The sequence below is a fragment of the Phyllobates terribilis genome, unplaced genomic scaffold (assembly GCF_046119375.1).
Source record: "Phyllobates terribilis strain yellow unplaced genomic scaffold, ASM4611937v1 Scaffold_9__5_contigs__length_417890890, whole genome shotgun sequence".
Taxonomy (NCBI): Eukaryota; Metazoa; Chordata; class Amphibia; order Anura; family Dendrobatidae; genus Phyllobates; species Phyllobates terribilis.
The window spans coordinates 151,047,283-151,075,052 of record NW_027362769.1 but is presented as its reverse complement, the minus strand read 5'-3'; the positions used below and the strand labels follow the sequence as shown (position 1 = coordinate 151,075,052).

Below are 27,770 nucleotides of genomic sequence, written 5' to 3'. Positions count from 1 at the left end.
GGAACCGCAGTAACTCAGCTACGAAGTGGAGACCCTGTAACATTACAGAGTGGGGTCACCGAGTGATGAGGACCAAGCAGATCTGTGCAGTGTATCTATTTTAGAGGACACCGTGTAATTCTTGATTTCCCCTTTGGTCGAGCTGCTGGAAAACTGAACCCTCCCAGTCAGGTTCTACTAGATTACTGACGATCGTTGAGCTGTCATCTTAACTTTCGTAGGACCTTTCCAATACACATGGACAACCAGAAACAGTGACCTTAATGAAGCCTTTATTACATAAAGGGAAAAAAAATAATGTAATAAATACCGCAGAAACATTTACAAATCAAAACATACAGAGTGACAGACATTGAACAAAGAAAAATAAAAAAAAAGTAACGTTGTCCAGTTTTAAGATCGATATAACCCATCTTGGTTGTTACAATATTTAGAATACAGAGTAAGCACTTGCTAGCTATTTTGTTGTAATACTGCCCAAAGCACGTCATTGCGGTATGGAAAGAGTACTGCGGTGTTTAATAATGGAACCTAGTGGAGAAGGACAGGAGTAGGAGCCATCATTGGACATTCCAGTAGAGGACTAAGCTCTGGAAAAATGTCTGGAACGTCGGGTTTCTTCGTGCTGTTGTACAGATGTGACACAGTGCTTGTCTACACATGAAACAAGAGTGTTTAATGGTCATAACACAGATCCATGCTTCAAATAATGAAGCCATTAACGGAGAAAATGCTTGCATTCAAACAAGCAACAGTCTGCAAGATATGCACTAGCTGAAATTTTTTTGTTTACGTGAAAAAAAGGACCTCCCAAGAAAGGCTTAGAAGACTAAAAGAATTCCAACATGGCCGTCTCTATATTTTCATCTGCATCCTTAACAACTAAAGGGAGTCAGGTTTATTAAAGCTCCTTTGAAGAATGCTCAAATATTATGGCTGGCAAGAATCTAAAAAAAAAAAAAAAAAAAAAAAAGCTTGAATGTGAAAGAAGAAAAAAATAAAAAATATATAAATCAGATCATAGTTAAGTCAACTGCTAATATGTTAACTTTCACAGACCTGCGATTCTTCAAATTGCCGACCCTCTAACTGATAACAACTAAGCACTTTCAAAAATCATTTGTACAAAATGGAATTCACGCGTTTCACTTCCCAGTTGAAATAACAGCTATTCACATCCTCTTAGTCTTTGTAACTTAAAAAAACAAAAAAAAAAATAGGACTTTAAAAAGCTAGATCATAAAAAGTACCATGAACTACCTAGGTCTACACAGCTGTGCAAGAAGATTACAGAACTTTGAAAAGCTGTGGAGGGGGAGGGAATAATAAAAAAAGGTTCAGAAATATTTTTTTTTCCTTCTGTAGAGCATTGCAATCAATCCTTCAGGCATTCATCTACAGGTCATCTTGGGTACAACTCTTTGTGTAGAAATGTGGAAGAGTGCAAACCCCGGCACTAAAGTCATCGAAAGTACTGAAGAGAACTTTTGAACTTTTTGGCTAATAAATGGGAATAGATACATGAAACTGAAATTTGAGATTCAGCTTTTTTTTTTGAGAGATGAAGAAAAATTTCCTTTAATCCATCAACACATTTCAAATCGCTTCATATTTTTTTTGGTGTAACTTCTTTCCAAAGTGTCCAACTTTCCTCCTCTGTTCGGTCAACATGCTTCATCGTTGCGTACCAAATCGAATTTGAAGAAAATCCTTAACGGCTCTGGTTTACCAACAGTATAGTATCTAACACTTTGGCAGTGACCTTCATTGAGTATTCAACCAAAATCTTCATTTAACTCCATCCACTACGAACCCCATCACATTACACTGCAACTCTTGGCTTTGTCCTTTCTCAAGTCCGTGGACACTGCGGTCAGTTCCGGTCTACTTGGCATGTGCGAAATTCTTTTTGTGGTTCTCTGTGTTTTATTCCTTTTCAGGTTTTTATTAGATTTATTTACACATGCCAGAGTTGCGACATGAAAAATGTCCCTTACGCTGTTCTCAGACTGTAGGGCCGAACATTCTATATAGGTGGCTGCTCCGATTTGCTTGGCCATGTTAGCACCCTGTGGAAACAAGAAGAAAAAAAAAAAAAGTGAGGAAACTGGACTGCCAAATATTTATTAAGATAATAAGGGAATCATGAAGAGCTGGTTCATACACATGAGAGTGTTGGCTGTGCATACATGTATTTTCAATGGGGAGAGAGAAGCCAGTATCAGACTCCGGGGGAGTTGGTCACCTGCCCAAAAAGAACTAAAAAAAAAAAAAAAAAAAAAAAAATCAGGTATTGAAACTGCCAAATCTTTTTTTCCTCCAAAATCTCCTGGAAACACTTTGACACTAGTCATCCTTGCCACTTCTAATACTTAGAAGGGTTGTCCAGTGATAAGTCACTGATCGGTGGCGGAGCAAATACTGGGATCGGTACAACAGATTTTTTTTTTTTTTTTTTGGAGGAGGGGGCGATAAAAAAAGAAGTATATGAGAAGAAGTATAAGTATAAAACGCTAGTATAATGTTTATTAAAAAATTAGATTACATTTACCAATTTTTGAACAATTTTGCACAATTTTTGGAAAACCTCTGTGATAGGGTTTCTCATATATTGCCAATATTTAGAGGGTTTCTTCTCCTAAGATGGCCAAATGTTCATCTGATGGTCAATGTGTGTAACTAAATACTGCAGTGAAGAAAAATATTAAAATTGTCTAAAGTCTAACTATGGAGACAAAAAAAAAAAAAAAAAAAACACTCCATGGGAGATGCATACAATGTTTTATTTTCTTTTTATCAAAATTACACACACACAATTGGGACAATTTGAGAGCCAGGAAAATATTTTTTGGGGGAGTTTGAGAGGAGACCGATGTGGAAAAAAACTACATATAGGCACAAAAAGAACAACTTCCATGTAGATATTGGGCCTGATTGATTTTAAATTCAGGGTCATAAACCTATAAGGCCGAAGTGTTAACCACTGACCCACTATGCTGCCCAAATTGTAAAAACGACAAGTGCTGATCTCTCCTATGGTCAGTGTCAGATACTTCAAGATAGATAGATAGATAGTTGTAGAAAGAAAGTGGCAAATGGCAGGATTCCATTAGGATGACATCATCATATTATGACATCACCACAAAGTTGGTAAATATGTTACATGTGTTATTGTAAGTCAGATGTTTCCTAGTATACACTAGTGTTCACAAGAATGCTAATAAATGTTTTCCAAGAAAATGACAATGCAGGAACATGCTGTCACCCTTACTCATAGATTATATAAGTACAATGTTCTCGTTCTATAACATTCACATGTGCCGCGGCCTCGTTCCCGAGTCACATTCCAGAATTCTTTCTTGAATTGTACAAAGTTAAACCCGTGAATCCAGCCAGATGATAATTGCACAGTATAAGACCTTCATCAGGCCTGACTTATGTGAAGGCCTAATGGATTTAGATAACATATTCTGATAAATCTTAACTACTACATACAGAAGGCAGAGAGCATGTAATCAGTCGATATGCATTATCTAAAATTAGCCATCTCGTGGGAACAGGGAAACCCGGCTTAGTTAGGAGAAAAAAAAAAAAAAAAAAAAAAATGAAATTGTAATCTAAATCCACAACAAATTTCTATAAAAAAAAAAAAAAAAAAAAATTTAAAAATACTACGAGCCATAGATAAAACGTACCTGATCATAAGATACCGGCGTCTGCCTGTGATTGGACAGTTCCACCAGCGTCGTGAGGTCTGTACGCAGATCAGATTTGCATCCAACCAGCAACATTTTGGTGTTGGGACAAAATTCCTGAATTTCACCTTTCCACTAAAACAAAAGGATATTTTGAAAATATTAGTTTAATTTCATAAAAGCCTAGAAATAAATGGTTATTAATAATAATCCTAGATTACTTGTTGCCTCTTTATATTTTTTTTATTTGAGTGTATTTCTTCTATCTGAAAGTCACCAGAATAATAAAATATACTTTTGAGTCAAATGATGAAATATTCTTGATAATCGGAATTTCTTACAATATGAGAAAAAAAAAAAAAAAAAAAACACTTAAGAAAAAAAAAAGAAATCTTGACTTTCCAAATACACATCAAGAGTGAAAGTTGACCAGTTTCTTATAGAAAGTGCAAGAAATGAGTAATAAGCAACTTCTAGTAAAGTGCAGTTACATAAACATACAAGAATGACAGTCATCTCAAATATGCCCGCCAGGGCAGTGACAAGCTGACGAACATGTGAAGAGAAGGAATCACATAATAAGGTGCACGCTCATACACCTTCCATAAGTATTGGTCAAAAGCGTCTTCAGCAGAGTTTTCGTGTGATTACTACCGGGTGAACAGAGTAAGCTGCTGCCAAACTCATCTGTGAGAAAAAAAAAGGATATGGCAGGGGTTGTACACAGAAGAAAGCCCCTAAAAAGCGCATTAATTATTATTTTTTTTTTTAAAAAAATTATATTATATATACATATTTGGGCACCCCTATTAATCTTAAGCTTAATGTTTTATAAAAATTGGTGTTTTTGCAACAGCTATTTCAGTTTGATATATGTAATAACTGTTGGACACAGTAATGTTTCTGCCTTGAAATGAGGTTTATTGTACTAACAGAAAATGTGCAATCTGCAAAATTTGACAGGTGCATAAGTATGGGCACCCCACCAGAAAAGTGACATTAATATTTAGTAGATCCTCCTTTTGCAAAAATAACAGCCTCTAGTCGCTTCCTGTAGCTTTTAATGAGTTCCTGGATCCTGGATGAAGGTATTTTTGACCATTCCTCTTTACAAAACAATTCCAGTTCAGTTAAGTTTGATGGTCGCCGAGCATGGACAGCCCTCTTCAAATGACCCCACAGATGTTCAATGATATTCAGGTCTGGGGACTGGGATGACCATTCCAGAACATTGTAATTGTTCCTCTGCATGAATGCCTGAGTAGATATGGAGCGGTGTTTTGGATCATTGTCTTGCTGAAAGATCCATCCCCTGCGTAACTTCAACTTTATCACTGATTCTTGAACATTATTGTCAAGAATCTGTTGATACTGAGTGGAATCCATGCGTCCCTCAACTTTAACAAGATTCCCATTGGCCACACAGCCCCAAAGCATGATGGAACCTCCACCAAATTTTACTGTGGGTAGCAAGTGTTTTTCTTGGAATGCTGTGTTTTTTTGCCGCCATGCATAACGCCTTTTTGTATGACCAAACAACTCAATCTTGGTTTCATCAGTCCACAGGACCTTCTTCCAAAAAGAAATTGGCTTCTCCAAATGTGCTTTTGCATACCTCAGCCGACTCTGTGGCCTGCTTGCAGAAACGGCTTTTTTCGCATCACTCTCCCATACAGCTTCTCCTTGTGCAAAGTGTGTTGTATAGTTGACCGATGCACAGTGACACCATCTGCAGCAAGTTGATGCTGCAGCTCTCTGGAGGTGGTCTGAGGATTGTCCTTGACTGATCTCACCATTCTTCTTCTCTGCCTTTCTGATGTTTTTCTTGGCCTGCCACTTCTGGCCTTAACAAGAACTGTCCCTGTGTTCTTCCATTTCCTTACTATGTTCCTCACAGTGGAAACTGACAGGTTAAATCTCTGAGACAGCTTTTTGTATCCTTCCCCTGAACAACTATGTTGAATAATCTTTGTTTTCAGATCATTTGACAGTTGTTTTGAGGAGCCCATGATGCCACTCTTCAGAGGAGATTCAAACAGGAGAACAACTTGCAAGTGGCCACTTTAAGTAGCTTTTCTCATGATTGCATACACCTGGCTATGAAGTTCAAAGCTCAATGAGGTTACAAAACCAAAAAAAGTGCTTTAGTAAGTCAGTAAAAAGTAGGTAGGAGTATTTAAAACAAGAAAATGATAAGGGTGCCCATACTTATGCACCTGTCAAATTTTGTTTAAATGCAGATTGCACATTTTCTGTTAGTACAATAAACCTCATTTCAAGGCAGAAACATTACTGTGTCCAACAGTTATTACATATATCAAACTGAAAAAGCTGTTGCAAAAACACCAATTTTTATAAAACATTAAGCTTAAGATTAATAGGGGTGCCCAAACTTCTTCATATAACTGTATATATTACACATACACACATTTTTATTTATTTTTTTAAAACAATTGGGCCTTTTCCATAAAGAAGTAGTTTTGAAAAGGGATATTCAGTGTTCAAGCTTGGTAATAGTAGTGCAAATGGCCTAATCAAATCTTATCTGCTGACACTTTCCAATTGGTTCTTTCAATTTTCTATTTCAGAATAGAGCATTTATAAGATCCAGGCTTTATAAAATAAAATAAGTCGTCACCTGCCAGATTGAGTAATTCTGTGTAAAAAAAAAAAAAAAAAAATTAAATTTTCTTGATGGCTCAGCTCTGAATTTGGCACACACTACATGACTCTTACTACATGAAATGGACAATTAACATATTGAAAGATTATGAATTGCAAATGAGGGTTCTTTAATTCTACTGACAGATCACATGTTCAGAGCAAAAAAGAAAAAAAGCACACTTACCTTCTTAAGAACGCTATCAAGGGTCTCGGGGCGGCTGATGTCAAAACATATTAAGACAGCATCGGAATCTGGATAGGAGAGTGGACGGACGTTGTCATAATAAGGAGAACCTGAGAAGAGGAAAGAATATTCATGTTAACGTAACGGGTAATGAAAAAATCCGTAATTCAATTTTTTCAAGTGGCCCATGCTTAAAAAAAAAAAAAAAAAAAAAAAAAAAAAAAACTATATACAGTAACAAGAAAAATAACAGGAATGAATAGTTTCCAAGTACAATCAATGGCAATAGTGCACATTAAATGCCCCTTTTTGACTTTTTGCTCTCCAACATGTTTCAATGATTAACTTAAATTTTTTGGAAAAAGGAAAAAAAAAAAATATTGTAATACAAGATTTACTTAGCCAGCTAATTCATTTAAAAGGGTTGAATTGCATAAAATAATGAAAAACATGACATATGACTCTGCTGCCGCTCCGGTGCCACCCATCTGCTCCGTTATTCTGTCCCTGCAGTGATTATGTCCCCCACCACCCAGCTGACTACTGCAGCCAATCAGTGTCATCAGTATTCTCCCTCTGCAGTAGTCACATGAGTAGTCTGGGATACCACCACTTTTGCACAGTAAACAAAGACCAATGCCTAAACTTCTCATGTGACTCCAGTGGCACACCGCCGAGGCCAGCGATCGCTGCAGGACAGACCATTAGGAGCCCCGAGCTGCGGCACAGCCAACAAGTCACCATGTCAGTATTTTATGCTCTATACTAAGGATTAGGGAATAGCTTGTAAATAGAATTTCCGGCTATTGTGAGAATGAAAATTTTTGGTAGATTTGCTCATCTTTACAATATTTTTGAATAAGTCGGAAACCTCTTTAACTGGACTGACAATATAGGTGGGCTAACTTGAGTTACCCTAGACACATGTAATGGAGCAATGCGAGGATATAAGCACATGGAAGCCGTCTGGCCTTGAAATATGACTTTCTATAGACAAAAGCAAACCATGAAGCCTCTTCAAGAAAACTGTAGAGAAGATACCGGTGATCTCACCCGGGAACATTCCCCACGTGTTTGCTCTGTTCTACTTCAAATTACATTAAAAACAAGTGACAGAAGAAGATGATTAGTGTTTCCAAAAAAAAATTAAAAAACTATGGTACATGCTGTTCCAGGAGCTTCAGTATATAAATCCCCCAGTGTTGGTGAATATTGTGGAATTTTACATGTAACAGGCTCTGACATCTCAGCTCCCCAGCTGGTGTGAAATACCCATCGTAGCACGCTCCGCCAGGAATGTAATGTTCTTGGAGAGCTAAACTTTTGCATGGTTCATTTGTTTCGCTACAACTTCTTTAAAAGAGCAGAGCTGTTGAATGACATACTCCGGGCATGATATCATTTAGGCGGAAGGGACTTGGGCGTAGAAACAAGCGTCGAGACATTATGTAGTCTGAGCTGTAGAACAGTGGTCTCCAACCGGTGACCAAACTTGGATTTGGAGTTTGGGGAACCACAGGTTGAGGATCACTGCCACAAACCATAAATAAGAGTTATGTAAGTTGTTACAATTACGGTAATATATATATATATATTTTTTTTCTCAGTTCCACAGACAAAAGATCTTCAAAACGTCAGGCAGAGCCAGGTCCCGTAGCTAAACAGACCCATTGGATAGAAAGAGCGTCTTGAACTAGATTTTTTGAAAATTTACTATAGAATCCAAAAGGAACGTAGCAAAGTGGGTTACTGGTTCGCATGTTTATTTCCAGCACCTAGATCAAAACACTGAAGCCAACCAGTATCAGGATCGAGTTTGTAGGTTCTCCCCGCTTTTGTAAAAATGAATAGGGCCCGTATTACGCTGCTGTGAGTGGAGAGGTAGACGCACATCGGCAGCTCTCTCCATTGACTTTAGAGATTGAAATCATTTTGTTCGACGTGGTTCATAAACTGCTTTAAAGGCACGAATATTAATCTCTGCACCCACATTTCATGATGGGTCAGATTTACGAGTTTAGGATTGACACTGATTTCTAAGAATCATCCCCAGCGGTGGAGTGTGCTGGGGCTCATTTTAAGAGAAGAAGTATAGGTCTTCTTTATAAAATGTCTGTCATCTGAATATACCTGGAAAAAAAAAAAAAAAAAAAAAAAAAAAAAAGCACAATCCTGGCTCCCAGATACGGACATGTGAACTAGCAATGAAAAAGGCTGTGAAATCTCCAACTCTATTTACCGGTAAAAAAGTTAATCCCGGCTTACACTTCAAAAGGGAGCAATGCAAAACGGCTGCTCACCTTGTAGGCATTACGCAACAAGCTCATCCTCGAAATACGATGTGATTCAACTGTGAACGAGAATGAATGCCATGTGTGATTTTCTCATACCTCGCCCATAGGCAGAAACTCCTAGCTGACATACCTGCCCTCTGAAATCACCGCGGCTTCATCCAATACACCATATATGTCCATAAACTGCACCCAAGACGGTGGTGGCATAAACCAGTCCATTTGTCACGTTGATCTCTAAGCATTCACTGAGCTCTTAAAATTCTTTTTTATGACAATGGCTGCAGGTTTTCAGGTTATATACACACTCAACAGCTTTATAGGAAGGATATACGACACCCACGCAGACTCCTGGTGGTTCCCAGACCATCATTACAGGAGAAAAGTGGGATTACGAGTCAGCAATAGTAACAGTCGATGAGTCTTACGAGTTACTAGTAGTAAGAGTCGTTGCAGATTTTTTATTAGGATTCATCACCTAATGGCTAGTACTAATACATAGTAAAGCAAACGTCACAACTTTCTGCATTTTTTACCCCACCCTTTTTTAAAACAAAAAAAGAAAACCCTCATCAAAACCCAGGTTACTCAATGACTTGGGACACATGGAACCAAAAAGTGTAACCTTCAAAGTCCATGCAACCCTTATAATCACAAGTGGGCTATACACAGGGCAGAACTTTGGCTCAGGAGTTGCCCAAAGCAGGTTTTAGTTTTTTAGGATTTTCCATTGGTAGCCTATCCTTAGGGGTTGAACCCTCACCTTTTAGCACTATGAAGGAGAGGGGAGCCTTTCTTCACTAAAAGGATATCCATCAGATTTGGCTGGGTCTGGAATTGCAGTTTCCTGCTAAGCTGTAGGACTAGACACGGCCAAGGGCATTTAGGGTCTTCTTGCGGAGATAGCCATGCTGGTGTAGGTATACTCAAAATTTAGGCAATGTTTTCTCGAAAAAAGTAGTGAATTGGCCATCATCCAAAATGTCTCTTACACCACCTTACATAGTACCGACGTGGGTAACAAAGACCCTGGTTTGGCCAAAGGTCCTAAGTTGTATGGGTAAAGGGGAGCTACCTTCAATAGGTGGCACTAGAAAGCCAGCCTTCATTCTTTTGGATGAGAACTAATTTACATGACTTGGGTAATGTTTTCGATGAGCTGTATCGATCAGTCCTACTGATTAGTGGAGGACCCTTGGTATTGACGGCCACGATCATATACAGATATTCTTAGTATAGGCTATGTTTTACTTACCTACCCTCAACAATGTGACATCCCAAAGAAATGGCCAGGACTATACAGGTCAGGTGGTCACTGATTTCTTTACAGTAATTCAAGGGTTATAATCTATAAAATTGCGCACTTAATGGCAGAGCCGCTGAGCTCGGAGATTGGCTGCAGCGGTGATGTCATAGCTGCAGCCTAAAACAGACACAGAGCTGCATGCTGGACCCAGAGAGGACAGGTAACCTCTGGGTTTGTTATTATTCTTGATTGCGATTGTTAGGGTCTAACTTTGTTGATAGTGGAAAACCCCTTTAAGTGATATCGAAATAATAATTGCCCTAAAAATAAAAAATAGTATATAACAAAAAAAAAAAAACACACCACACCACACACAAAACAACAACAACAACAAACATCTGGAAAAAATATATACCTAACTAAACTTTCAGAAAACCCAGCAAAAATCACAACTAAATAAACAGGCTCTCCAAAAACAAACCAAGATTAATAAATCATAACTTGCAATGTATAGTTAGTTAAACAGCATTAGCAGAAATATTTTGTGGCTGTAATCAGGGACGGACATAGCACTGGTGCAGGCACATAATCATTCATAATATAAATCTATGCAGCGTAAACCTAGAATAGTATCCAAGATCTTCTAATAACCCGAATCTCATTTTCACATTCCCAATTCATAATCTGCATCAGCACGTACGGCTAATGTGAGTGGTGCTAGGACCCTGTAGGATCCCCGCTTGCACCCTGTAGGTAGGGCAGCCACAGGCAAGGAAAGATTTGCAGCCCATCAATCATCCTGCCTGAGCGATTATCTTGCAAGGCCTGAATTTTATTAGGAAATAGGGCTGTAAAAGCCACTGGCAAGAAGAAAAAGAAGGAGGAGGAGGGCACATTTAATGAAGAGGATACAAATTATGTAATAAAAAGAAAATATACTGGCATATGTGCATGGATTATATCTCAACATGGAACTAAAAATTACTAAACCCCCCTTTTTGTAAGATTTAGGGGGAAATAATTTTTACATTTATAGGCAACGCATTACAGGAGGTGGACTTTGCCCCGTCTGGATCATAGATGGTAGCAAATTTACGATTACTTGAATAGTAACTTGGACAGTTCCTCAATGGGATTGTGGGGAACTTGTTATTGTAGTCTGGCTGAAGTCGAAGAGAAAGGTGGTGTGTTATCTGGATATGACAGAAGGCAACTGAACAGGATTCAGATCAGGAGAGAAACTAAAACACAGGTCAGATAATAAACTCCCTGAACTAACAGTGCAGAGTATCAGGCAGGAAGATAAGGACTGGAAGGAATTATGTCACAGGGATCATCTCCCTCATCAACCCCCCCCCCCCCGCCTCCATCTCCATGCAGGATAAAGAATGCTGTGTGCTATTGTGTCCTTGTGAAGGAAAAGCCTGTGGCTGTGTATGCAAAGAAGTGTGCTGCTAGGAGATCTAATCTATGCTGAATTATGCTACTGAAGAGACTGTAATACTGTGCCTTGCGAAGAAACTACTGTAGTTACTGGAGCCGGTTGCTCAAGAAACTCAAAGACTGTACTATAATGAAGATTGTTGCTGTAATATCCCTGAATTGCACTGGCCGTGCTTCAGATTAAATTCCACTGTTAAACTGTTGAAAAAGACTTTTGTCAGATGTGTCTGGTCAGTAATTGAATCTATCGTGTGCCTGAGAGAAGCTGCAGCACATGGTCGCCCTGAGTAACGGTTCCCCCAGGATTCCAAAGAATTCATGAAACCCGTCTCGCCCTATCTGAACCTAGCGGCGTGCATGTAACACCACCTATAAAAAACAACCCTTTTTATTGTAGATGCCATTATAGGGTAAATGCACAAAAAGTATAAAACACGACACAAGCAGCCTATACATCTCAGCTCACAGAATTCAGTATCAGATTTTGAAACATATTTCAAAGTTTTTTCACTTCGTTATTCCCAACAGGCTTAGTAAAACTAACATTTTCCACTGACCAAATAAAACTTTCAAGAACTGGCTGCCGCTAGTTACTCAGCATTAAAAAAAAAAAAAAAAAAATTCTCCAGATTCTCTGTTAGCAAAAATAGGAAGCAGACTTTGCACACGACCAGATTCGGTTCTGTTGGCGGATTTCCAAGGACAATAAGAAATGTTATTACAATATTTGTAAACTATTGGAGTAAACATAAAAAAAGAGGAACAACAACTAGGAGTTCATACGACAAGCTGAAATGCATGGTCGGACCACCGAGACCACCCAGCGGTACAAATACCTACAATGTATTTATGGGATTTGAAGACTTGAAAAGGTTGTTCCCACCAAGTGGTGGCACGTTGCCGAGATCTGGTCAAAGCCCCACCGTTCCTGACATTTGTGTGAAACCTCTAAAAGAACCCCAAACTCATTAGATGAAGGTCATTCGAATCCACCAATTTTGAAGGGCCACCTGATATGTATGGGGGGCCTCCTGACACTTCAGAAAATGGAGAGGGGGCAAGAGAAGGATATAGTTGTAGAAGGTAGTAATTGCAATGGCTGATCCTTTTGTTTTCATGGGAGATCACCCCGTCCAGACTACTGGCAGAGGCATTTCTCCTCACTCCCCGTTCACACATGAACGGTCAGCCACCAATTATCTCAAGTCCATGGCCATCTTTTTGTTTCTTGGCTGTAGGTGCAGGGAATGGCAGAAGTTCCCACTTTTGTAGAGGAGCAGCTTCCGGCAAAGCTGATAGTTGGAGCGCCACTGCACAGAAAGAAAAAAAGAAACACACGTGGCTGCCCTTTTTAATCTTAGGATTGTTGGGGGATCTTGGACTAAAAAGTGAGGGCATACTCAACAATATGGTGTTATACAAGATTGGTGGAGGTCCCAGTGGCGGGATTGGTGATAATTTGAAGTATACCAATTAATAGTAGTGGGCTCATGAGTCGTTCATGCCTCCTCACTGTGGAGAACATGCTACTACTACCTGTAAGATCTTTGAATGGACTTTAATCACATAGATCTCATACTTTGAACTGATGAGGGGCAACACGAACGAAACACAGTATCTGCAAAGTGATATTCTGGTTTGGCTTTTATCCTAAGTCCTATTGCAAGGCTGGTTAAAAAGTAGATATTGACTTTTAGGATCGCTGCTTCCAATAGGTGGCGCTATTATATTAGGTGTCCTCTCTGAAGAGACAATTTGCATATTTAAAGTTTTCCAGAAGAGCATGCATGGCTTATAAAGTTTCCTCACTATGACATGCCATGCTTGTCACTCTCCAGAAGGAGAAACATTCCCCCTTAGACCACATACAGCCTTAAAACATAAAAAAAACAAAACTGCTCGCTAGCCTAAAGAGCGCCAAGTTTAAAAAGGTGCAAATTTCAATAATTGCAGGATATTTGGATATCCATGAGCCAGAACATCAACTAAACACAAGCTCTTAGATGACATTTTTTTTTGCAAATTTAGCATCTTTTTGACACCAACAAACCAGGAATGATAAAATATGTATCCTAGCTTTTCTTTTTAAACTTTAAAAGTAAAGAATGCAATTAACATGGCGTCTTTTTTCCCCCCATAAAAACCCCCAAAAAGTAAAAAAAAAAAAAAAAACACATCCCTCCCTCCTTTTCACAATACCATCACACTAGTAACAGCGATTTCCATCTACCCAGTACATCAATACAAACAGCTGTTTGGATGTGCAAATTGAAAAGAACACAGCAGGATCCTGCACTAGGGGGTCCCAAGATGTCAGCAAGAGGGGATCAAATCGCTACCTGATGTAAAACTATAAGCCGACAGCTTCATATTAGCCTCCTTTAACTGGCTGAATATCTACTGCTTAATCGTAAGAATTTACAAGAGAATCATTTTATTTCTTCTGTTTTCATAATTTATAGTTGCAGTCTTCCAAAATAGGTTCTTAAAGAAAAAAAAATAATAATATAACCCCAAAAGAAATACTTAACGTGTGCACATATCTTTAAAAGGGAACCTGTAACCAGAATTTAAGATCTTTTTGAAGTTAGGAGCAATCGATTACAGTGCCGCATATCTTCTAAAATGATCCTTGAAAAAAATATCCTGCGCTTGCGCGGTAAAGCTGAGCTCTGGCGCATGCGCTGTGTGATCAGAGATCATTTTCAGTCTCTCCTCTACTCAGTCCCAGGTCATTAGCCTCCCCATTATTTGTCCGCATGCATAGAACAGGAATACTCTGCACACACGAGCGCACATGTGCTGCGCATGCGCCAGTTTGCTGTTCTACCAATAGAGACAGTCAGCACAGTCTATATTTCTATGGGAATTTGGAACTCTATAAGACATAAAAATGGAGCCCTGACCATTACCAAGCTACGCTAATATAAATGGATTGTAATTTTGGACTAAAAGGGCGGACATTCATTTTCAGAAAATAAGATTAATTTTAAAGTAGTTATCTTGCAAACGGAAATTTTTAGCAAAATAAATTAACAGTTTTAAGAAGGTATCAGACCCTCCAAACTGATATTTATTCTGCAGGTCCCCGAATTCCCACATTAGGTCCTATTATAAAAGGAAACTCTGTGAACCTTGGCAAACACGGCTCATTCTTCAGAAAAAGGCTATAGATTTCTATACCCCGCATTCCTGCCGGTATAAATTCAGCGCATATGTTCCTTAGAACACATTGTTATTGGCTTACGTGGGAAAGGCCTCTTGGACTGCAGCCATTGTGTAAGAGAATCCTTAAAAGTGGAATTTTTGGTGGGCAACGTCCCCCCTGTTTGGTTAATATCAGTAACAGGCAGGAGCACAGGGCTTTGATGTAGAAGGGCAGATTTCCCCCCCGACTGGCGAGTGAGGCGGCAGTAGATAGTGACACTGAGCATCTAGAGTTTCGACAGAGCCGTGACGATAAATGGATTTCCACTCGCAGGATCTGACATCTGTCTTCTCTCCAGACTCGCTGAATATCTTTGCTAATCTTCAATTCTTAAGAGACGAGTCAAAATATTTCCAGTACGACAATAAGCGCTACTTGTCCCTTCTCCCATAGTCTCCGCACTGGAAATATCCAGAGGAAAGTAATGGAGCAGAAGGGCAACATCACGTGGAAAGCGCACTCATTCACAGTACCAAAACGGTTATTAATGCGCCCCGCTCTATTACAGCAGGAAAGGATTAGAATTAGTTTGGTTCGCAGTAATTTACACTCCCCCAGTTTCATCATCCAAATTATCAGTACCTGCACCTCACCCATGTGTGGAGATTGGCCCCTTTACCACTACCATACTCTCTTAAAGGGCAAATGCCGTTTGAATTTTAAACTTCACGAGTCAATAATACACAAGATACATTACAAAAGTTGCTTATTTTCATATCAGATAAATCTGCTTCTTTCTCCTCCTGGACTGATCATTCACTCTCAATTTAATGAGTAAAAATCTGTATTCAATGAAGATAGAATGTTATAAAGGACCAACTGTCATCTATGGAGAGGGTGGAGCTATAGGCAGACCAACATTCTGCTGCAAGTTCTCCTAAAACAGCAGATTTACCCATAGAACTTTATGAGCACCAACTGTTATCTTCTATCTCAGTAATGGGAAAGTCTGTATTCACTAAGGACAGATTTTACCCGTGAATTGAGAATGAGAGAGATATATATATTTTAGAAAGACAGTTACTCTGTAAATAATTATAGCAGGTCTGTACCATGGAGCAATACTTCCCCTTTAACTGATCAAGAATCTTGCACAAAAGCCGAGAATGCTAATGGCCAATATTAGGGCCAAATACCAACTGGTGGGGATCCAGGAAATACTCATGGGATTCCCATTTCTTAGTTGGGTCAAAATGAAGTAGAACTAATATATCAACTGAAAATTATACTTTACTGTGTCGGGAGTAATGCCACCACCGGTGAGGGAGTAATGCCACCACCAGTGAGGGAGTAATGCCACCACCAGTGAGGGAGTAATGCCACCACCAGTGAGGGAGTAATGCCACCACCAGTGAGGGAGTAATGCCACCACCAGTGAGGGAGTAATGCCACCACCAGTGAGGGAGTAATGCCACCACCAGTGAGGGAGTAATGCCACCACCAGTGAGGGAGTAATGCCACCACCAGTGAGGGAGTAATGCCACCACCAGTGAGGGCCAAATAGAAGTTCAGAAACAAGGCCTATGTAACAACCAACCGCACCATGGAGTACCCCCATAATGACATGGAAGATTTTGGCTTGGATTATGACTGGCACGTAAAATGCCAATCTTAATAATGAATGATATGCTTGAGTAAGATGCACCAAATTCGTTAAAGGGGATATCCGGGACTTTGATAGTGTCTAAGTACTAAACAGACAGGTAGTTGCTATCTAAGCCATGGCTTCTTTTTCTATCTGATCTGTTGAAGACTTCTTTTCTTTCGGGATGCTATGTTGATGGGGCGTGACTTCCAATGTAATGCTGGCTCCCATAGTTAAAGAAGCTGGGAGCTGGTTGTCAATCAGCATGACGTTGGCAGTCCCACCTTGTCAACAGATCAGATAGGAAAAGAAGCTACAAGGCGGGACTGCCGACGTCATGCTGATTGACAGCCAGCTCCCCGTGTCTTAACTAGGGGACCCGGTTGCTAATCAGTATATATGTCGGAAGCCACGCCCCATCAACATAGCCACCTGAAAAAGCAGCCGTGCTCTTTTGACGGGATGTCAGCAGAGTCGCCTATATCAGACCAGTTGGAGGTCCAACATCTGACATTGCCCACTGCTCAGCAGGTCCATATACTATAGTGGCCATTCCCGGGTACTACAGCTCAGCACCGCTTTCACTTCAATGATGGTCCCTTCTCAGAAACAGATTTCTTTTAACTTCTGTTAAAGAACGGAGAACTATAGAATGAAAAAAAACTGCACAGCATATAGTTAGGAAGGGATTACCCTTTAAAAGCAAAAAAAAGAAGGATTGATATATAGGGTCATAATGAAAAGAGTTTTAATAAAGACCAGATCTAGGAGATCATCTTTCTTAAAAAAATAAAAAAAAAAAGTTTTAAAGAATCTGGCCCGGGCCACACAGACTGTGGGGCTTATTTAAGAGTCAGGAAGCGATTTGTCTGGAATGTCACATAAACAATCCCATACAATATCAATCATATACTGCTGCCGAACATTAGCATACCCTCCTCTCGAACAAGTCCCATAACATGTCCTAGCAGGGACAAGTTGCACAATCGAGACTTGGAAGCCGTCCAGATATACTGGGAGCCTGACATTTTTTGGCAGATCTTTTTAATCATTTTCATGATTTGCTCGAAACTTCAACCCCAAACACAAAAGGAGATCGAGCACAACTGGGAGATAGCAAACATTTTTAATTAAAACGTAATATCCTTCCACATATAAATTGCAGCAGATTTCTCCACTCAGGAACTGGAAGACAAATAATCAAATGTTTACCGAGCCTTTGATGGAGGAAAAACCGGCAGAGAACACATGTCTGGGATCTGACACAGATTGTGTTTGATTGGATCTGGACAAAAATAATTACAAATCACTTTGTGTAAAGTTCGGGAATCTAAAGTAGATGTAACGGATACTTTCAAGTGTAGTCAAGCAGGAAAGTAATGGGAAAGACATCCAAAGATAGTGTCCTAGACCGGTCATGTATTTCCAGGACTAACAAAAAACTGACAACCACTCAACATTCCATTTTGGGACTCGAAAAGTTGACCATTCCCTTTCCCACACACACAGGAGTGAGGAAGAACAGAGGCAACTAAAATGTTTTAAACTTCAAGGTTTAGAACATGCAAATTGCCCCTTCAGAGAGAAAGAGGACTGGAACTCTAGTGCCACCTATTGGAAGAGGCAATCCTAAAAGTCATATGGCTAAGCCATATGGCTTAGGATAAAAGCCAAATCAGAATCTCAATTTGCAGGCACGGTGTCTAGTTTGGCTAGGTGAAAGGCTTCTGACTGGGATGCAAGGGGTAACGTTTCTCCTTGTGGAAAGTGTCATGCCAAGACTGGCATGCCAATGTGATGAACACTGCAAGACTTAAAAGCATCCTCACATTGGCATGTCACTCTCCACAAGGAGAAACGTTACCCTTTCGATCAAGGTCTAGAACACAAATTCGGCTTCTTCGCTAATCAGTTATGAAAAATATTCACCAAGGGACATGTCAAATTCCCTTGACATCAGTTGCTGGAGGGGACTGTAGATTTGGTAACGGTGACCTCAGCCGACAAGTCAGAACTAATCAATCAGGAACCTAGAATGTGATGACGAAGGCAGAGGTGGACTGACAGGCCCTACAACCCTCGGAGGTGAAACTGGTAGCATTAACATTGTACCAGGTGCCAAGTGCAGATAGTCCTCCGTGACCGGGAAGCTAATCTGCTCCATGTGAACTCTGATGAGGACCAATTACTGGTGTCACACCATCATTTTAAGCCTTCAGGGCACCATCGTAGTGCAGTCAGCCACCATAATGAGCATTTACTTGCTAATTTGGAGAAGGATACCTTTTGTAAAGACATGTGAGTGACAATTGTTTTTTTTCCTTGCTCATTACAACATCTGGAGTAAAGTATCTGGCTCCAATATCTCAGAGATTAAGCATTATATGGCACAGATTACCAGTATATCACAGATTACACACACATTACCAGTATATCTGCAGCAATGCTGAGCAAATAGCTCCATATTGCCGTGTGGATCGTACGGCCGCAATGAGGTTTGACAAGGACCCAGGAAATTGCTTAGATTGCTATCAGACGTGTGGGTAAATGGATTCCCTGTGCTTGAGGTTAGGTACGAGTGCACTAATAGGCCGCAGAGGAGATGTGGACATATTCCCTTGGTTTTGCATTGCCGATTTTTTAAAGGGACACATGTCCTGCCCCTCAGAGGTTGAATTCATAAATAGGATAGATCACTGTTGATGAAGCTTAAAAGAAAAAAAAAAAAAAAAAAAAAAAAAAAAACATCCGCCGCCAGAGGTTAGGGCATATAAATGGGTGAAACGTAATCTATTAAACAACTTTCCAAAGTGCAGAAAGGGAACAAACTACTGCACAAGTAACTGGTTCCTTCTTCCTTCTGTACGCAAAGCTCCGGCTTCAAAAGGTCACAGGGCAACATCAATCATTTCCTTCTGTATTTCTTCAATCCGTCCGGCCACTGATTTATGTGAATTTTTTTTTATAGTGTGACTTCTTTAATAGGTATTGATTTTAAGCGTCAGAGAAAGACTTGAGCAAAAAGGATTTGCAGGGCCCTGACTCAGTAGTCACATCGGAAGACCGCAGCCGCCAGATCAGGCGCCTACCTGCACCCTTTTCTAATTAATAGGCCCTATGACATCATAGCAATCATGATGTCATCATAATGCTGCAGGGGCCTACCAATCAGAAAAGGTGCCCAAAATGTCAGCAGGTAGTAGAATGTTCATAACTAGTGGCTGACATGGCCGCTGTACCAGGGTCACACAAATCTTTTTTTGCTCAACTCTTGTCATCGAAAATAAATAGTTCCTCTATTTATGCATTTCAGGAGGAATAACAAATTGTCAACTGGGCGTTACCATTTAATCTGAATCAATAGGGCGTATCTTTATAAGTTAGAGCTTTTGGAGACAGTGTAAGGATCCTCCCTATTGACAGCAGGAAAAGTAACACCCAGTTGTCAACTTATTCAAACATTTCCTGGAGGTAGAACAGAGGATCAACACAACAGGAGGAAAAAAACAAAAAAAACAAAAACAGCTCTTGCCATGGTCTTCAACATGTGGCCCAGCAGCTGAAAAACTACAACTACCAGCATGCCCTGATGACTATTGTAAGCACTGATACATCTTCACTAAGGGAATAACGCCATCTTTTCTCCCTGGCACATGTGACTGCAGAGATGGGAGCACAGTAATAGGCGGCAGGAGATGTCATTGCGCTTCGCTTTCATTACACGGCGACACATTTCACATCTTTGCCAAGTTAAGTGCGGCAGCAGCTGCTGGATGTCGGATAATGATGTGCCTGATGCAGACATGTAAACTTTCTTGCGCAGACCATGGCACCGGCACTTGGGAAGTCGCAGCAGGTTCCAACTACAGAAATGCTATGAATTTAGAAAGTAAAGGCAAATGGCTCAGGTGGGAAAGAGTAGGTCTAGTGCTCTTAGGATGACCCTTGTAGTCCCTAATAAAATGATTACATACATTGCTGCCCGTGTTACCCCGAGATCAGCTGTAATCTATGGAAAACCCACCAGAAAAAAAGTAAAATTCTCCTGCAGCACCACTACTGGGGAAATGAGGTATTACACAGTAGCTACTGAACTGTACAGGCTGTCCATGCAATGTATGGATAAGTTAAATGGAGACTTTTTGCGGCTGCTCCCCAATCTGACGTGGATGAGGAGACAAGGGGTTGTCTAGGATTAAATAGAGGGAACAAAACAAAAAAAAAAAACACACAACACACCACACACACACACACCTTGGCTGCCTTTTTTTCTCTCCAAAAACCAAGCGCCACCCCTCTACATAGTGTGTCTGGAATTGCACATTGACTCCATTTAAGGTGAAATGTAGCAGAGTTGTAATACCACACCTGGCCTGTAAACAGGAGTGGCGCTGTTTTAAGAAAAAGGATTACATTTTCTAATCCATGACATCCCCTATTTAAACTTCTTTTTTTTTTTTTTTCAGCTTATGCAGGGTGCATAAAAAAAAAAAAAAAAAAAAAAAAAAAAAAAAATCTCTTTTCTTTCAATTTAAAGGGCAATTCCGCAATACATAGTTGCCCCATCATGTACTTTATCCATGCATTTACCATTGAAGCGGTTCTACTTTTTAAACAAAACATTCCTAACAGGACCAATGCATTGCTATAAGTTACACCCCCTAGGGCATAGGCGGTGGTCACGGCCCTGCCCCTGACAAGTTAAGGCCCTGCTATTTTATTAATAATTAATTATTACAGAGAAAAAGGAAGGGGAAAAAAAAGGAAAAGAGAAAAGAAACACTGAATATTCTGTTCCTGTAATATACACAGCTAATTAAAGTCACATTTTTTGGGTGGAAACAGATTTTTAACAAGGAAGCAACGCTAAGAGAAGCTTTAAATGTGGCTTAGGAACTTAGAAGGACGCTCAAACTTTAAGGGGAACAAAAAAAGAAAAAAAAAAAAAAAGTCATCCGGAAGATCTTAACTTCCAAGTATGTGGCCTGATCAATGCCATACTTGTCTAATTGTTAACACAATTCTTGGCGGAAGGATGAATACACAGAAACCACAACAGAAATCCTTGCTCTAGAACGCAGGCCTCCATGGAGAGGAGTGGACTTGATCAAGCTAGACAGACTTAAGGCCCCCCCACATACACATTACTATGACAATAATAATTTTATTCATATAACGCCAACATATTCCGACAAGACCATCTGACATGTATGGGGGTCTCCCAACTCTACGGGCAGAGGATGTTGGCGGAGAAAAGGATTTGTCTGGCAGCGGCTTTCTCCTCCGTCCTCATTAAAACCACATGGACGATCAGTTGAGCTGAGCATCCATGAATGTGGTAAAGTTTTAACATTAGACACTGGTTAGGACTGTCCCGATGGGTTCACCTTGTCGTGGTGGGATGGCTTTTATATCAAAATAGCATTAACCAAGTACCCCATGCTATATACTATTGCTTATTTACTTCCTGTAGGGCATTTGCTAATTTTTTTTTTTTTTTTTTCTTGGTCACAAGTTTGCAGTTTGATGTGCAGCAGATCCGAACGTGGATTAGGCCCATCTAATAGAACGAGTGGCAATCCGTGTCTCCAGTTGTCCCAGATTCCCCAGAGCTCTGGGGCCAGCGGGGTTTAGGGCCCAACCATAAGTTGGCACGAGACATAAGTCACCAATGTTTATTATTATAGCTATATAAATAACACTTCACCCATCCACAATATATATTTTTCACTGTTTTTTTTCCCCCAAGAGATTGTAGACTGTTTTTTCATGGGTTTCAGGGCGGAATACGCACCATATTCCACATGGAAATTGTGCTGTGTGCATATACCCTTAAATTAAAAGAGTGTCTACTTTTGGGGAAAATTCTGTTTTCTTACTTAAATGCATATATTTTGGACTTAATTTTTTTTGCAATCAGGTTTCAGTTAAGAAATTTTCACCATTTACCTTCTATAGTCTATTGCTGGCTGCAGAATGAGTTAACTGAAAATCTGTCAGTAAGCTCATTCTGACAGGAGAGTTTGTAACTCTTTTTTTTAGCTCCTCTCAGCTGATTTATGACCAGAGGCTACATTAAAGCTGTATGGAAACAAAAGGGTCTGTAAAAATCAAATGGTGCAAAATTTTTAATGAAATGCAATTGCAAAACTGATTTGTGCAATCACCTTGGAGGAATGTTACTGTATATGAATGAAGGAATGTTACCGTATATACATGAAGCATATTAGATATCAGGATACAGACAAAATATCAGGACAAGGAGGCAAGAGAAGCCACAAGTCAGAACAGGAGGGATTTTCCCATTCCCGCTTCCTCCCCATCCGCTATCGCCTGGGATCAGCTTTCAGGATCTTCCCCACCCTCTGTCCCCTGAGATCAGCTTACAAGGACTGCACATGAGACCAGGATGTCCTTGATGCTGCAGGACACAGACCCCCTCCCTATCCCCTACAATGTGCCTGGCAGGTCATCAAAGGTCATCCCCCCATTTGTCATCATCTTTCTTCTTCTGACCCGTCTTCATTACTGGCAATTCTACTCTCGGAAGTAAATCCTCCAGGAATGTCAAAACATTACCGAAAATGGATGGATATATTCTATTAAGAGAAGAGATCCAGCTGGGTTATGGAGACTTATTTACAGGCAATGCTCCATGGGAGAAAAAAAAAAAAAAAAAAAAAAAAAAAAAAAGTGTCTGCAAATGAGTTCGCTGGATGAAAATTACTTGCAATACATAATCGAAAAATCAAATGGAACAGATGCCAGATTACCAGACAGGCAAAGAACCGTGAATTGAAATTTCGTAAAGTTTCAAATTAGGCAAATTCCAACATTCCGCACTGTTCGTTTTCCATTCCGTTTCTCTTCCCCGGCAATCGTCATGTGACCGTTCATATGTGATTTGCATAGTTGCAGTCACGTGCCGCCTGATCTTTCATCTCCCAAAAGTGTGTAACGAATCCATCATTGGGAATCCTAATTTTACCTCCTTTTAAATGGATAATCCATTTCAGAAAATTAAAAATTTAATCTCATTAAAAAGGTGTAAATCAATGGTTATCAACACTGATCTGAACCCCCCCAAACTTCACAGGCTCAAAACCCCTTCATGGGAGGAACTGTTATGTAACAAGTTACATCCATAAAGCCTGTTAGCAAAGGGTTAAGAGACTTATACAACCGGATGTGGGGATAACCACTCAACCCTAAAATCGAATGATAAACATCAGGTCACACTCCACCAGCAGATCTCCAACATCACAGTCAGCAGACCAGAAGCCTGAAATCTCTGGAATTTCAACTATTTCCATAGAAATGACTACATTCCTCCTCTACCTCCAGCAGTGGGTATGGGGCAAATGAAGGTATGAGATGTAATGTAGTGTTAGAGTGCAGAATATTAGGGTAAGGATTATAGAAGAACCTAAAAAGAAGAGGAGGTTGATATTTGAAGGCCATAACGACGTTTGACTGGTTGGTCAACTACAAGCCAAGGAGACTGTATTACCACCCCCATGCAGACCAAAGTGGTCCGAACTCCAGATATTGGTGATCAGCCCAATATGAATGTGGGGCCTCTCGACTCTTCCCTGACAGAGGATATTGAAAAAGAGGAGGATGAACAAGTTGGATTTCCAATGACTGAGCCTTTAGTTTTCGTCTTGCAGCAGCTCACGCCTAAAGAACAAAGGGCCAAGTCCAAAGTTCCAGTGTATAGGAGACATGGCTATCGGCCAACGGTCGTTTTGCCAACAGCTTTCTAATGCATATTGGGTGGCCAATATAGGAAAAATGCTTCGTTGACCATGGCAATATCTCAAGTGAGCAAAACTACTAGACAATGTAGACCTATTGGGAATTGTGAACATCAATGGTAATCGTTGGTCTACAGGCGAGAAGATGACCTCTCCTTATCCATGCTTTAACGCCATGAAAATTCGACCAAGGTTGTAGGCAAAAATAAATAAACTTCCAACAGCCCAACCTGGTTGGCAAATCTCCATTAAGTGAGCCCAAGAAAGTTGGTTTTGTACATATGGTGGACATAGCCCACGCTCCACATTGTCCATGGATGATTGGGTTGGACGCCTCATTGACCATCAGTAGTAGACATCTGCCCATCCGTGGTTGGGGTTGAACAATATTTGCACACACACATCTATCATTCCAAGGACTTTACCATCTGCCGGATTGAGCAGATGTTGATCAGCATCGGACACTTTCTTCAACCAATAAATGCCATCAACCCAAGCAGCTGGTGCCACCATGAAAATAGCAGCTTGTGTGGGCAACCCTTCAAGAAGCTGAGAAAACGCACACATACACACGCACATATGGCTTGTGCTTGGCTTCTGACAGATACGGTATGGGTTTTCTTAGCACTTCTTGATACACTATATATAGTAAGCAAGTACTTTCCTATCTATTCCGGTCTCCATTGTACAGCAAATTCCTGTGGCGATGCTAGGAAAGCCTCAATTTTTTTTCCCCCATCTTCCTTAGAAGGAAGCGCAGAGGAATATATTTATACCACTTAAAGGATGACAATAAATCATTCGATTAGATATCAAACAGAGATCATAGAAGCGATTACAGAACAATGGGAGGAAGCCCTTCGAACAATCCATAGAATAGAAGAATGTACTCGCTCCAAAAATTATGACATCTTATGTACAAAGCCCCCCAAAATTCTGCAGTGCATTGTAAAATAAGTCGGCGCTGATAACTTGTAGATACCGCAGCAGACATGATGAATGGCTATGACAATGGTCATTAGTCTGATGTGTCGGGCGGCAGAGGCTCAGCTGCCAAGATGGCATTTTAAGAAGGTCTGAGGAACCAGCTCAGACACCTATATAATCAAATTACAGGCTCCTTATAACTCAATGTCACCTTTATTCCAGACTGGGGAAACTTTAACCATACAAGTGCTTTACAGTAACCGTAATAGGATCTCAGGGAAATATTTGAGGCTGGACGTCAGAGCATACCGCATGCTACCCTACTGGCGCGGTGACAAAAGTGAAGCATGTCTTTCACATGTGCAGCATAGTCCATCATGTGCATGTAACATTATACATGTTATAGTCATTGCAGGCCTCCGGATATGGTCAGATCTTATGTAATCGCTGGTGATCTCCAGAGGTGATCATCACGGTGATTATGCACAAGCAAAATCTCAGCCCTGGTAGATGGCAGAGACATAAAGCAAGCACTGCATCAGTAGATTTGGAAAAATGCCCGCCTGGCAACAGAGAACACTGACAGCAGGATGAAGACAGAGCGGAGTGACTCTTAAAGGCAATCGTCCCCAGTGGAGTTGGGACTTTAATTATATGACCCTAGCAGGGGAGGCTAGTCCATCATCACCAGTGCCAAGGAATACTGCAAGGATAGGCAACCACGCCTGCCCCTCTTCGGAGGGGACCCCCAATTAGGCCCGATGTGACAAAAAGCCCTATAGAGGGTTAACGATCCACCCTTCACTATCAACTCCTGAAACATTCTCCCATACAACAGGGTGGGCGTAAAATAAAAAAATTTTTTTTTTAGTATATATATATATAATAAAAACAGGTGGGGGGATTGGAAGAAGGATTTCCACCCCCTAAAACTGCATAGTTACATGATATCAAGCCCCCCACAAGTGCTACAGCAACCTCCCAATGCACATTAGATAAATGAAGGCTTTCTTACCAGACGTATCCCACAGACTCAGCTCTATCCTCTGGGTGTCAATTTCAAAACTGGCCGTGTAATTCTCAAATACGGTGGGAACGTAATTCTGAGCGGAGAGACAAAAATCAGGTGGTTATCTCCAGGGTCGTACATAGATGGATGTAATATTAACATTCCACCCCTCCAAAACTTATTATGTGGGAAATGATGAAATCCTAAAAAAACTGTGGCTATAAAATAAAAAAAAGTCTTAGAAATTTTAAAAAAATTATATAGTATAACTTTACATAAAAAAAAAAAAAAAAAAAAAAAAAAGATATAGCATAAATATTTACTGCAAGATGATACATTATATATTTAGAGAAATGATACACATTATAGAACAAAAGAATAAACAGAAGCAAAAACTAATGCAAAAAAAAAGTTAAATATTGCATTGAATGTATCTCCAAGTGCATATCAGCCCCTGTAACCAGCAGAGCTTGCAATCTACACCCAATCACTGCATTAAAGCAAACCTGTAGCTAATATTACCCTGTGTAGCAGCAGCTTTGCAGTAATCATATACCCCTGAGAACAGATGGGGGGCGAGGGATTAGTTCTCAGTGGGGGGCTTGTTAACCCCTGAGTAGCTGGATAAGCCTTAGCTTTACTGACTTACCTCTGGGAAGGAATCCTTTGCAAAGACATGCAATAAAGCAGTCTTCCCACACTGGCTGTCTCCCACCACCACAATTTTGCATTTTACATTTTGGTTGGGATCCATCATAGATTTGCTAGACAGTTTCTGGCTGCTTCTTCTCTCCTTCATTGATGTGAACTTATTCCTCTTTGCAGATACAATAGAAGTTATGCAGAGAAAGGGGCAGCTTGTTCCCAGCAATCCCCTACAGCTGTTGTATCCTCCCAGAGCAGAGCTGTATAACACATCCAATAGAGAGGTGACTGAGCTTTGTTTCACTACTCCTGGCTGGTTTTATGTGTCCAGCCTCCTGCACTATCCTTATGTCACAGATCCTCCCTTTTTTCATTGTAGAGAGCCTGCTGTAGGAACACCATGCTGCAGCCTCCCACTGCTGACTAGTGTCCAGCGCGCCATCTAGTGGACACTAGTGAAATTACAAGATGCAGGAGTTCTTAATCATTCTTTTTTTTTCTTGGAAGGTTTCTTGTAGCTGTAGCAAAAATTGCATTGAACTTTACTGCAGTAGGTGAGTGCATAAAACAAAATGAGTAGAAATCAATGAAAGTGAGTGAAGCATATAGCTATTATGGTAGCATTCTATTTACTGCACTGAAATGAATGCATGGGCAAAAAGGGCATTTGCTTGTGCAAAAAGGAAAGGGGCAAGGTCTGAAGCATATTCCTCCCCCACCAGATGTGGCTTAGAGCTCAACATTGTGTGGGGAAGGGAATGCAAACAGTCCCAAGAATTCAATAATTGCAGTTCTTCAAGGACAGATCTGATTATATTGGCTTACTGAGGACTATATAGTCCAGGCAGGGTGTAGCAATGAGAACTACAGGGCTCTGAATGGCTCCACAATGGTAAATGCTGCAGATCTGCGCACAGACATGTCACAGAGGATTACAGTACCAGCCATGTGGATGAGATGTGGAAAAAAATCGTATCCATGCGCTGTAGACATTCTCTGCACAGGAAACTGACTCTGGTGTTGTTGTTTTTTTTTTCTTTTTTTTTAAATCTAAATCGTGTCAATTTCTCTTGCGGATTTTTTAATGCAGAATTTAACCATTTTAATCTAAAAGGG

General features: G+C 40.3%; 1 protein-coding gene across 1 annotated transcript; it reads right to left on the bottom strand.

Annotated features, from left to right (window-relative positions):
• Nucleotides 1-255: 255 nt before the first annotated feature.
• RND3 (Rho family GTPase 3) lies at nucleotides 256-27,007 on the bottom strand. The gene is made up of 5 exons (XM_073647214.1): nucleotides 26,659-27,007; nucleotides 26,016-26,103; nucleotides 6,544-6,653; nucleotides 3,696-3,830; nucleotides 256-2,069 (listed from the first exon to the last, which is right to left on the bottom strand). The coding sequence occupies exons 1-5, from the start codon at nucleotides 26,806-26,808 to the stop codon at nucleotides 1,818-1,820; spliced, it is 735 nt and encodes a 244-aa protein (XP_073503315.1). The 5' UTR covers nucleotides 26,809-27,007; the 3' UTR covers nucleotides 256-1,817.
• Between the last annotated feature and the right edge of the window lie 763 nt (nucleotides 27,008-27,770).